This window comes from Erythrolamprus reginae, chromosome 8 (assembly GCF_031021105.1).
Source record: "Erythrolamprus reginae isolate rEryReg1 chromosome 8, rEryReg1.hap1, whole genome shotgun sequence".
Taxonomy (NCBI): Eukaryota; Metazoa; Chordata; class Lepidosauria; order Squamata; family Dipsadidae; genus Erythrolamprus; species Erythrolamprus reginae.
Genome location: NC_091957.1, coordinates 36958709 through 36971587, shown reverse-complemented (window position 1 = coordinate 36971587; position 12879 = coordinate 36958709). Strand labels below are relative to the sequence as shown.

Sequence of the window (12879 nt, the reverse complement as noted above, 5' to 3'; positions counted from 1 at the left end):
AGGGAATCTCAATTCCCCCATGCCTGGCGTCAGAGGTGGGTTTTAAGGTAGCTTACGAAAGGCAAGGAGGGTGGGGGCAATTCTAATCTCTGGGGGGAGTTGGTTCCAGAGGGCCGGGGCCACCACAGAGAAGGCTCTTCCCCTGGGTCCCGCCAAGGTTGGTAGAGACTCCTTTTCCTAACACACCATTTTCCTAATCCTTGTTCAGTGGGTTAATCAATTCCAGGCTGTGTTAACAGTAGTGTGAAAGAGAAAGTCCAAGCAAGGCTGGAATTGAATGCCAACATGTCCAGTTGCCTGGTAGTTGCCTGTAGCGATTTAACTGGCTACAGATGACTAGGCAAGCCCAGTGGTGGGTTTATTTATTTATTATTAGAGTTAAAAGGGACCTTGCAGGTCATCAAGTCCAACCCCCTGCTCAAGCAGGAAACCCTACACCTCCCCAGCCAGATGGCAGTCCAATTTTCTTTTGAATGTGTCAAGTGATGGGGTGTTCACAACCTCGGCTGGCAGGCTGTTCCACTGGTTGATCGCTCTCACTGTCAAGAAGTTCTTCCTTATTTCCAGGTTGAATCTTTCCTTGGTCAGCTTCCATCCGTTGCTCCTTGTCTGGCCCTCTGGTGCCCTGGAAAATAGTGTGACCCCCTCCTCTCTGTGGCAACCCCACAAATATCTGTATACTGCTATCATGTCTCCCTGGACCTCCTTTTGGCTAGACTACCCATGCCCAGTTCCTGCAACCTCTCTTTGTATGTCTTGGTTTCCAGTCCCCTGATCATTCTGGTTGCTCTCTTCTGTACTTTCTCTAGAGCTTCAATGTCCTTTTTGTAGTGGGGTGACTAAAATTGAATGCGGTACTCTAGGTGTGGTCTGACTAGGTTGCTACCAGTTCACTCCGTTTTGGGCGAACCAGTGGTGGCAGCAGCAGAAGGCTCCGCCCACCCATTCAGACATCATCAGGGATGATCTACACGCGCACACATCTCCGAACTGGTAGAAAAGGTAAATGAAACCCATTATACTGGGCAAGTCCATATAGTATTTATACATCCACGCAACTATAAAAAGAATACAGGCTAGTGAATTAAAAAAAGAGGAGAAGGTGGGTTTTCATGCCCCCTTAGGAGGAAGAACCTTTGTTCAAACCTTTGCAGGGATGGTGCTTCTGTCTTCTCACCTCATTCTGTGTTCATTGGCTCCGTCCATCTTCTTCCAATTTTGATCATAGGGAGTTTCTTTTTCTCTTTCAGCCGGATGCCACCGACATTAAAACTGGATATTTATCCATCATCATGGACCCAGAGGAGATGCCCCTGGACGAGCAGTGCGAACGTCTTCCTTACGACAGCAACAAATGGGAGTTCCCAAGGGATCGGCTGCGGCTGGGTATGTGGGACCTAGGCAAGCTTGTGTGTTGTTGGGTTGACCTTGAACAGAATGAGACCACTTGGCATGACCAACTTGGTGCAACCAACTCACCACTGGAAAACTTGCAACAATTCAGTTTAAGCATATAAAATAATTCAAACATTAATATTACCATTCACATTTCATTTTGTGCCTCCTTTTCCATACTTTCCTTAATTATTCTATTCCACCATTCCTTTGGTATTAATGTAACACTAAAACTTGTGGGCTTGAACTCCCAGAATTCTCCAGCCAGCATAGTTGGCTGCAGAATTCTGGGAGTTGAAGTCCATAAGAGTTGCCATGATTGGTGGCCCCTGGTGTAACTCTTGCCCTGTGGCAAGTTGTCCCAGAGAGAGTTGGCCCCAGTGAAGTTGGCTGTGCTGAGCTGCCCTTGACCCAACCTTGAATAGTTCTGGATTGCTGCCCAGGTCCCCCTTCCAAGAATTCCTGGTGACTCTGCTGCAGTTGCAGCTGAACACATCTGGGATGGATTGGACAGCTAATAGTCCATTTGTACGTCATTGGATTCAGCACAATGATAATGATGCGAATCCATTGTTTACTGGAGGGATGGTCAGTTAGATGACTTCCAGATGTTTTGCATGAATGATGATGGCAGTTGTCACCCCAAAATATCTGAAAGAGACGGTGTCATTTGTCTCTGTCTATGGGATGTCTTTAGCTTCATGCAGAACATTAATGAGATTTGTTAGGCCTCACCTCTGCCTTGAAAGGAATAGGATAAAATATATGGTGGCGCCCCCCGACTGGCACCAACCAAACCGGTTCTGTGGCATCATCATGACGTCACTAGCGGTTTGCTACTGGTTTGGGTGAAGCAGTCCAAACTGGGAGGAACCCACTTCTGGTTTCAAGCACAAATTCAGTCTGTTACGCTTGGTGAACAATTCTCAGATTTATTAATCAAACGTCCTACTTGCCAGCTTGAGTGAACCTGATATGGGCCATAAAGTTTTTATGAAGTGTCTCCAGATCCCATAATATTCTGCAGAGTGCAAAAGGCTAAGAATCATTTTTCAATTATTTGCGGTTCACTAATTGTAACACAAAGATTAATCCTGGGAATTTTTCCATTCCAGCAGTCTCTGTTGTTAGAAAATCCACTCCTTCTCTATGAAATGTCAGCTTGCTACAATACTTTCCCATTGTTAAGCTTCCTTTATATTTTAATATTTGGCCCACAAATTTACTTATTCCCAATGAATGTGAAAACAATCTAGAATCTGCCTGATTATCAATGTTTGGTGGGAGGAAGAAGAGGAGGACTAAAAACAAAATTATTTAATTGAATAATAAAGATTGAGGGATCCATGCAAAGCTTTGTAGCAATGCACAATTTTGCAAGCTTTTCTGAATTCTGTAAATTATTCTGCTTTTTATGTTCCCTGAAATGTATGAACCTTTGATTTTGTGTCTTTTTCTCTTTGTGTTTTGTATTATTTCATAAGTTTATAAACTCGATTCAGTTTATACATATATTCTAGCATGAGATGCGGAGTTTCTGTTGCATGTTTATTGGGATAATTTGGGGGGGGGGAATGGATTCTCCTGCATGCACTTTGTATGTCAATATGACAATTCCTGCAAATCCAAAGAGTATTCAGGCTGGGCTCTTGTGAGCAGAACCCACCTTTTCTGAGATTCCTCCCTCCGCTCCTTTTCTTGAAAAAAATTCACTCTTTTTTTTTAATTACAAAATTATACTTATGGATCTTCAAAAAGAAATATTCAAAGGATTTTTTGACTAAGAAATTTTGGCGAGAGCATCCTGCCGTGTCGTTGGCTTCCACAATATAATAATTGTCTCCATTTTTTTTTTTAAAAATACATTTTATTATGCAACCTATTAAAAATGCATACAACAGCAGGGAATGATCAACACAATCTCAAAATTAAAATATAGAGTAATGAAAAATAAGGGGGGAAAAGGAACAAAGGAAAGTCATGGCTGGATATTATGATGTTTACATCTTAATGATGTTTATATCGCAATGTTTCCTTCCTTCCCTCTTTGAATAAACAAGATGATTTTCTTTTCCCCAGCATGATTAGAGATTTATATTTGAAAGTGAGACATCTTCAGAAAAAAAAATGTCAAGGGTTATTTCTGCAAAAGCGGAGAATTGGCACTGCAAAATAGAGGGTGTAGAAGCAATAAATTGTGCAAAACAAGCAAAATTAGAGAAATCTCGCTTTGCAGGTCTGTTTTTGCAGAACAAACTTCTTTTATACTGGGACTGGAGTGTTGCAAAGCAGGTCCCTCCATTGGTCTTGCAACACCCAACCTTGCTTCGGAATGGGACAGCTCAACTGCAGTCAACTCACCGTGAGCTAACTCTCCACGGGACAATTCAATCATTCAATTTCAGGATTTAAAATGATTTTAAAAATATTTTAATTTTTGTCTTTTGCATTTCATTTTGTCCCCCCTTATCACATCCTTTTTTTAATGGCTATATTCCATCACTTCTTCAATCTTAGTGTAATTCTTTTTCCACGGCGAGTTGGCTACAGTGAGTGTTTGTCTCAGACACCCCTGCTTCTCTTCAATGGCTGGTGTTGTGGGTGCTGCTTGGCTCACTCTTTTCTCTTGCTTCTCTAGGTAAAACTCTGGGCCATGGTGCTTTTGGCAAAGTGGTGGAAGCATCTGCTTTTGGCATAGATAAATCCTCAACCTGCAAAACAGTGGCTGTTAAAATGCTTAAAGGTACACTTCTCTCAGACCCCTCAACAGTTTCTTCTGAAATCCAAAGCCAGTTGCAGTTGAAAATGGAATAAGGAAGGATGGGATTCCTTTTATTACTCTTCCTTCTCTCTTCCTTACGGTAACTCTGGAGTGGCATGGACAATATGGCCTATGGCACTTTGGTTCCTATTGTTACGTCCTTGAGCATCCTGCCTGGTTTGGCTGTATTGTTTTTTCAGTAGCTTTCACTTTTTAATAATATTTTTAATTGCATTCTGAGTTTGTTTTCTTGCATACATTTAATTGCCCACACTCGTTAACATCATCAGTGCTAGTCAGCTAGTCACCCTTAGAACTGATTATGTTTCCTAGTTGGGTCTTGAAACATTTGCAAGAAAACAACCAAGCTCAGACATCACCAGGGACCCTTCATTTCAACCCTGAGCTACAAATATTCTCCTTTACTGGAATTTTTATTGCAGTGTAAAAATACAAAGATAAAAAATGAACCCAAGCTAAGAAAAAATAAAATGAAAAGTGCAGAGAAAAAAGGGGGAAGGGAAAAGACATATAAAGAAAAAGAAAGGTATATGAAGAAATGACTTCCTCCTTCATCAAGACAAGTACAAAACCATTTCAGTAGCTTATCACCTTCTCTCACATTTATGTCAAAAATCTCTTCATCCCAGGCTTTCAGTTGCTTTCAGTGGGGGGGAAATGTAGGAAACTGACATCAGCCTTGCTACATTTTAGAAAGAAATTACCGCTGTGTTTTTTGAACCCATGCAAGACTTTCTCATAAATAAAAATGCTGGGTGGCGAAAGGGGTGACATGATAGCAGTGTTCCAATATATGTAGGACTTCATATATGAGGGGGTCAGCCTATTCTCCAAAGCACCAGAAAGCAGGACAAGAAACAATGGATGGAAAGGAGAGAAGCAACCTAGAACTAAGAAGATATTTATATATTCCCTAACAGTGAAAACAATTAATCAGTGGAATTCCTTGCCTTCAGAAGTTGTGGATGCTCCATCACTGGAGGCTTTTAAGAAAAGACTGGACAGCCATTTGTCTGGAATAGTGATAGGCTCTCCTGCTTGAACTGGACTAGAAGACCTCAAGTGTCCCTTCCAACTCTATTATTTGTTTGTTAACTGTGTTAAGTTTGATGCTTCAATTGAAGGAGAGTACACAGAAAGGAGATAGGTTGGGAAGTCATCGTCCCAGGAAGATAGAAGAGGTATCAGGTTAAATATTTTGTGATTGCACACATCCACCCTCTAACTTTCCTAGATGCAACCAAGGCTCCTCATCATGATAACCATGCCAAGAAAGCATCCTAAACATGTTCTCCATTTAAGAGAACCCACTAGTTGTTTCCCCCTTCTATTGCCTCAACTTGTGGCTTTTTGCCTATTCCCAACCCAACATGTAAATAATATGCGATGGCAGGTGACATGATGCCAGGTACTGTAATGGCATCCATGCAGATGTGGGTTCAACACTGAGTGTATTGCTCTCAGCCAAGTGCTGAAACTTCCAGAGCATCTATATTTATGACTCTGAAACCTCTAGCTTTGAATTTCTGACATGAGGAAACAAGCATTGCCATGGACCCTTTTCAGAAATGTCCTGTACAACCCAACTTCTAGAAGGGCAACATGAAGTACCACCAGGGATGACGATGGGTAGAGCTTCTCTAGAGGACACACGAGGACTCTCTCTGCCCAAAGCACAGGAGTGTGGGCCTGAGCTAATGGACATGCACAAGATCCAAGTTTACTTTCTGGCATGCCAGAGATTAGATCAATGTTTCTCAACTTTGGCAACTTGAAGACGTGTGAACTTCAACTCCCAGGATTGGCTGGCTGGGGAATTCTGGGCGTCGAAGTCCACACATCTTCAAGCTTGCCAAATTTGAGAAACTCCAGGTTAGATGCTATAAGTATGTTCAGCTAATTAGAGTTATTCCCTCATTTCCAACATATTTCATTAACATACAGAGACTTTCAGCAAACCGTGGGAAGCTGGAATATATATCCCCTTGTTACTTAATGCCTGAAAGTGTTATAGAGATATTAACAAGTTAAATCAATTAAGGGCAAATCACAGAATCATAGGGCTGGAAGAGATGTTGGAGGTCTTCTAGACCAAATCCTGCCCAAGGCAGGAGACCTTACAAAGAAATCTAGTTTAGCCTGGAAGCAGCCCATACAATGAGTGATAGATGGGCCAGTCAAAGGTTTGTATTTTTTCTACTCATGGATGAATTCCTAGTAGCACAAATACCTTAACATTTCAGTATTTAAAGAAATCAGAAAGGAATTGTGTTAAGGATGAGGAGCACAAACTTTGCCAACATAAGCAAATTTATTTTCTTTCCAGTGACAAGGTTTGAGCCATCTGGCATCAAGTAATTACATTTACATACCAGTTCTCTCTATGGATACTTGGTGAATAAATATACCATTTACCATATCAATTGCTTGGGATAGTAGGTTTTAAAATACATTGTGGATTTTTGTCTATCTAGGTGAGGGATGGACCTATTTCTTTTATCACTGAAAAATCGTATTTTGGTTACATTTCATTGTGAAGCCTCTTTTGCTTCACAACACAAAAAATCAAGATGTTAGCACAACGTTTGGTCAGTCATCTGCTCATCCTTATCCAATATCCAATAACTAAGAAGCTGCCACATAGAAGAGGGAGTTAATCTATTCTCCAAAGCACCTGAAGACAGGAGAAGAAGCAATGGGTGGAAAATAATCAAGGCGAGAAGCAACCTAAAAATAAGGAGAAATATCCTGACAGTCAGTATAATCAATCAGTGCCTTGCCTTCAGAGGTTGTGGGGGCTGAAGAGTCTGGAGAGCCATTTGTCTGGAGTTGGGGAGGGCTTCCTGCCTGAGCAGAGTGTCAGATAGAAGACCCCCAAGGTTTCTTTCAATTCTGTTACTCTCTTATCCTTTTATGTATGATCCAAATTATTTTGAACATCCAACTTTCTTTCCAAGAGCAACAGGAATAGCCACCATTCTCTCTTTAGTACTATTTTCAAGAGTCCCTCTGACATTTTTTTCCATGCTGTGGAATTATCCCACAAGGAAGTACACTCATCCTACAACTTGTTAAATATATGAATTGTTTGAGAAATGTTTCCAAGGAAAATACAGTAGTTCTCAACAGCTGTTGTCTCTAGACCTTTCCTGGAAGTCATTGATATGACTTGTGAGAAACTGAGCTATTGTGGGATTATGTTGCCTAATTATTAAATGTTAATATTTTAAATATTAAGAACTGGTGTATAATTGGTGCACTGCTCAGCCCGAGTTCAGCCTGGTCTAATTTCAAAAACCATTTTCAAGTAAGCAATTTTCTCTACAAGTGAGAAAAGGAACACTTTGTTCAAGCTTCCTGCATGGAGTGAAAGACAAGGAAAAACATCTAAAGAGAAAAAGATATAAATAGGATGAGAGACGAGCTAAAGAAACACGCCAGAAACCAAGGGAATAAAACAGAATAACGAAGACCTAGGAGGTCTTTTAGTACAGGAGACCCTGTACCACTTCAGACAAATGGCTGCCCGGTTTCTTCTTAAAAACCTCCAATGATGGAGCACCCACAACTTCTGAAGGCAAGCCATTCCATTGGTTAATTGTTTTCACTGTTAGGACATTTCTTTTAATTAAGATTCTCTTCAGTGGTTTCTCTCCTTGATTAGTCTCCATCTATTGTTTTGCCTTCTGGTGCTTTGGAGAAGAGGCTGATCCCTTTTTCTTTGTGGCAACTCCTTGGATATTGGAAGTCTGCTATCATGTCACCACTAGTTCTTTTCACTAGATTAGACGTACCCAATTCCTGCAGTCACTCTTCATATGCTTCCATTTTTAAATGGGCTCCTTCCTTCGCTTAATTAAGTTCCACTGTTATAGCCATATCTTGCTAGTGTACATACCCAACTTCAGTTGAAGAGCCTGCATTTAGCCTTGCATGGAACCCTGAAGCTCTTCCGGATGATAGTACCGAACTGTAAACATGATTGGAAAAGAAAGAAACATAAATATATGTCAGTTTAATACTTAAATATTAAATATATAATTATTAAATATTAAATTTAAATATTATATATATATAATGGCATATGTAATACATACCGATATATAGAACATTATATAGAAATATACAGTATAATATTCAAACATACATACATGCATGCATACATACATACATACACACATACATGCATATACATGCATACATCCAAAAAAGAGCTGGGGTGGCGCAGCAGGTAGAGGGCTGTACTGCAGGCCACTGAAGCTGACTTGTAGATCTGAAGGTCAGAGTTACAAATCTCATCACGGGCTCAAGGTTGACTCAGCCTTCAATCCTTCCGAGGTGGGTAAAATGAGGACCCGGATTGTGGGGGCAATATGCTGGCTCTGTTAAAAAGTGCTATTGCTAACACGTTGTAAGCCGCCCTGAGTCTAAGGATAAGGGCTGCATAAAAATCAAATCAATCAATAAATAAATAATACATACATACATACATACATACATACATACATACATACATACATACATATTCCTCCCCTCTGGGAATACCAGGGTCATTTCGACAGAAAATCAGCCATATGGCTCTTCCCTGGTAAAGAGGGAATGATAGTACTGAACTGTAAACATGAGTGGAAAAGAAAGAAACAGAAACATATGTCAATGGAACGCAATGAAGGAGATTTAACTCAAAAATAAATGAAGAGAAGCCAAGCTGTAGTGTAAACCATTACGGGACTGTATTAGTAATAAAGAATAAAATTCAAGCAATGAATGAATTAATCCACCTTGTGAATGGTTCATTGTTCTGATCTCCTGGAATGATCTTGGCCCATGATGGTGAACTTATGGCACACGGAGCCATATCGGAGGGCACGCCAGACTTTGCTAGGTTTCCGCTCCAGACGGCTTGCGCGCGCTGACCAGCTGATTTTTGGTCTTGGGCAGTTTCACCCTCCAGACGCTTCATGAAAGCTTCTCTGAAGCCCTGGAGTACAAAATAATTGCAGAATGGACATTCTGCTGTTCTTCGCATTCTGGACATTTCAGGGAAGTTTCCCTGAAGCCCTGGAGTGCAAAAAACAGCACAATGGACTCACCGGAAAGTCTTGCCCATAGGTCATTGAAACTCGTCCTAAAGCAATTCAGAAAAACATGAATAAAAAGTGCCCCATGAATTGGGGGGGGGAAGGGAAGGTTAGCTTGCCTGACGCAAAAGCCTTTGGGGAGAGCACTGCTTATGCCCTTCAAGGGCAGGAGTCTTAGGATGGGGAGTCCCATGCAGTGAAAGTAAAGCTTAACCTCTTTTTCAGGTGCAGCCAAAAAAGCTGGAGTAAAAAGAAGGGGAGGGGGCTCTGTGAAGTAGGGGAAACGCTGAAACTAAAGTGCCACCTCTTTTTCAGCTGCAGCTATAAGATATATTATTATTATTATTATTATTATTTTTATTATTATTAATTACATTTGTATGCCGCCCCTCTCCGTAGACTCGGGGTAGCTCACAACAATAGTAGCAAAACAATCTGTAATATAAATCTAATAATTTAAACTAAAAACCCATAATTTAAAAACATGCACACAACACACCATACATAAACAATATAGGCCTAGGGAAGTTATATCAGTTTCCCCATGCCTGACGGCAGAGGTGGGTTTTAAGGAGTTTACGAAAGGCAAGGAGGGTGGGGGTAATTCTAATCTCAGGGGGGAGCTGGTTCCAGAGGGTCGGGGCCGCCACAGAGAAGGCTCTTCCCCTGGGACCTGCCAGACGACATTGTTTAGTCGACGGGACCCGGAGAAGGCCAACTCTGTATACCATTATATAGGCCATTATATAGAAATATATATTTCCCCTGTTTGGAATACCAGGGTTATTTTGACAGAAAATCAACCATATTGCTTTTCCCTGGCAAAGGCTGATTCGGAGGTGGGCCTGTAGCACAAGGGTTAATATCCTGCCTTCCATGCAACATGCTACAGGTTCAAATCCCTCCTCTTTCACTTATCAGCAAAAATACATATAATATAAATACAGTACATATAAAATAAATACATAGCAAACTCCCCATTGCAAAAAGAAACATATAATATTCAATATATATATATATATATATATTATAAACCAATATATAGATATATATATATATAAAACTTACTTTTGCAAAAGGAGACATATGTAATGTTCAAATACATATATATACATTTGAATTATATACATACAGACACATATAGGGGAAGAATATAGGAATATACAGTGTATATATAGGGAAGGGGAAACGGCGGGCACTTGGTCTGCATGATGGAGTTTAGCACGGGGTGTTTGCCCTGGGTGGAGTGCCCACCTTCTTGGGTACCCTTGCCCACATGTGTCTGGGCGCTGAAAGGATGCTCAGGCGCAGCGATATTTCACAAGCTCCCCCCTACTTTGTCTCTGATATATTTTACCGTGTGGCCTATCAGTGATAGATGCCTATCAGGTTAGGGGATATAAAGTTAACATTATGTGTCTATTGAGGGCTGGTTTCTCTGAATGCCAAGCTTTTTGAATTTTCTACTTTTTTAGTGATAACATGCTTATGGGGTTAGGAGTGAAAAAAACATAACACAACAGCAAACCAGAAGTGTATTTTTCCGGTTTGTCTGTTTGGCGATTTTTTTTTAACCTACCAGGCTTCAGAAACACCTGTGCACATATGTGGGGGGGGGGAGCACCGCATGGGGGTGCACATGCACAGGGGGAGGGGTGTGGACACGTTACACATGCTATCCCCCCAACTCCCCCACTCCCCTTTTGGCACGCAAACCGAAAACGGTTCGCCATCACGGATCTAGGCTGTCCTGGAGATGATCCTGATCTTCAAGACAGCCTCTAAAGCCAAGTCTCTCTTTTGGTCTCAATGTTTCTCCATCCATCTGAATTATTTCCAATGGTATATAGACCTCTAGAGGACAAAAAGGTTTTAACTTTTAGAACTACCGTTGTTGCTGAATGGTCAACATTCTCCTGTGTTCTCCTAGCAGGAAATTGGGAGCTTAAAAGGTTTTCTAAAACAGCTCAGTGTCTTCTTGCAGATAAGAACCTTTGAGAAGATCAAGGCAGGAAATTGTGCCTTATCTAGTGGGAAATAATACACAGAGACCCTAAAAGAGATCAGGGCACACTTTGTTTTTTCCCATGGTGGTGTTTGCTTCCTTTTCAAACATAAACAGGATTTGACTCTTCCCGTTGCTGATATCCTGTGGTGTAAAGATGCTTGTGTCCTCTTTTTCAAGCAGAGTGTGCAACGACCAATGAGTGCAAGGCTCTGATGTCGGAACTGAAGATCCTGATCCACATTGGCCATCATCTCAATGTGGTCAACCTACTGGGTGCTTGTACCAAGCCTGGAGGTGAGTGCTAGCTGGTTCCTTGGCTCTGTAACTGGAGACAAAACCCCAAACCTCCATAATCTTTTTTGCATTTTGTATTTCTATCCTGCCTTTATCGTTTTTACAAATAACTCAAGGCCATGAACATATCCAATGCACCTTCCTCCTACAATTGCCCCTACAACTGCCAGGTGAGATGGAGCTGAGAGCCAGAATGAGAGTCATAATAGAGCTGGAAGGGACCTTTGGAGTCTTCTAGTTCAGATCCTATACCCCTGATGGCAAACGTATGATACGCGTGGCCAAAGTGGCACGCGGAGCCATGTCGCCTAGCATGCGCCTTGCCTGTTTGCGTTCTGGGTTCCTGGCATGCATGCGCAGGTGAGAATCAGCTGTGCTTTGCGTGCACGGCTATGCTGAAAACTGATAGTGTGCATGTGCGCCGGGCATCTGATTGTTGGGTGCACACGTACACCAGAACCCGGAAGTTTGGCTTTTTCAGAGTGTTATTCCTTTGTACGTGTGACAGTGCCAAAAAGCAGCCTGCGCATGCGTGCTGCCCAGCAGATCATCGTGCATGCCTGCGCACTAGAACCCAGAACTTTGGCTTTTCCAGAGCACGGCTGTGACAAGCACGCTCACTCTTGTGACGTTTCTGCATGACAAGTGCCAAAAAGGTTCGCTATTACTGTCCTACACCATTTCAGACAAGTGATTGTGCAGCATCTTTTTAAAAAGCTCCAATGATGAAGCACCCACAACGTCTTGGTGGCGCAGTGGTTAGAGTGCAGCAGTTCGATAGTTTGAATCTCAGTAGGCTCAAGGTGGACTCAGCCTTCCATCCTTCCGAGGTCGGTAAAATGAAGACCCAGATTGTTGGGGGCAAGAGGCTGACTCTCTGTAAACCGCTTAGAGAGGGCTGGAAAGCCCTGTGAAGCAGTACAGTGGTACCTCGAGATACGAGTTTAATTCGTTCCGGACCTGGGCTCTTAAGTCGAGCAGCTCTTATCTCGAACGACTTTTCCCCATAGGAATTAATGTAAATAATTTTAATTGGTTCCAGCCCTCAAAAAACTCACAAAGTTAGTCTAAATTATGCAGAAAGACATGTTTTTAATGAAGAAATGTACATGTACATATAAATGAATAATGAAGTTTCTTTCACTTAACTTGTAAACTTTCTTAAACTTTTAAATTTACATATGTTCAACTTCTCTGCCACCCAATCCTGTAGGACAGAGGTCCCCAACCCTTTTTGCACCAGGGACCGGCTTTAAGCGATCAAGAGAGGAATGGGTGAATGAATGGACGGAGGGTGGGAAGGAAGGAAGGAAAGAGGG

The 12879-nt window shown here is 41.7% G+C and overlaps 1 protein-coding gene across 3 annotated transcripts in view; it reads left to right on the top strand.

The window, feature by feature from the left end:
- LOC139171439 (vascular endothelial growth factor receptor kdr-like) overlaps positions 1-12879 on the top strand; it is a 211897-nt gene that overhangs the window by 156619 nt on the left and 42399 nt on the right. For all 3 annotated transcript variants that reach the window (XM_070759672.1, XM_070759673.1, XM_070759674.1), the window contains 3 exons: positions 1251-1386; positions 4034-4138; positions 11447-11560. In XM_070759672.1, coding sequence (XP_070615773.1) covers positions 1251-1386; positions 4034-4138; positions 11447-11560 — 355 coding nt within the window. The remainder of the gene's footprint in view (positions 1-1250; positions 1387-4033; positions 4139-11446; positions 11561-12879) is intronic.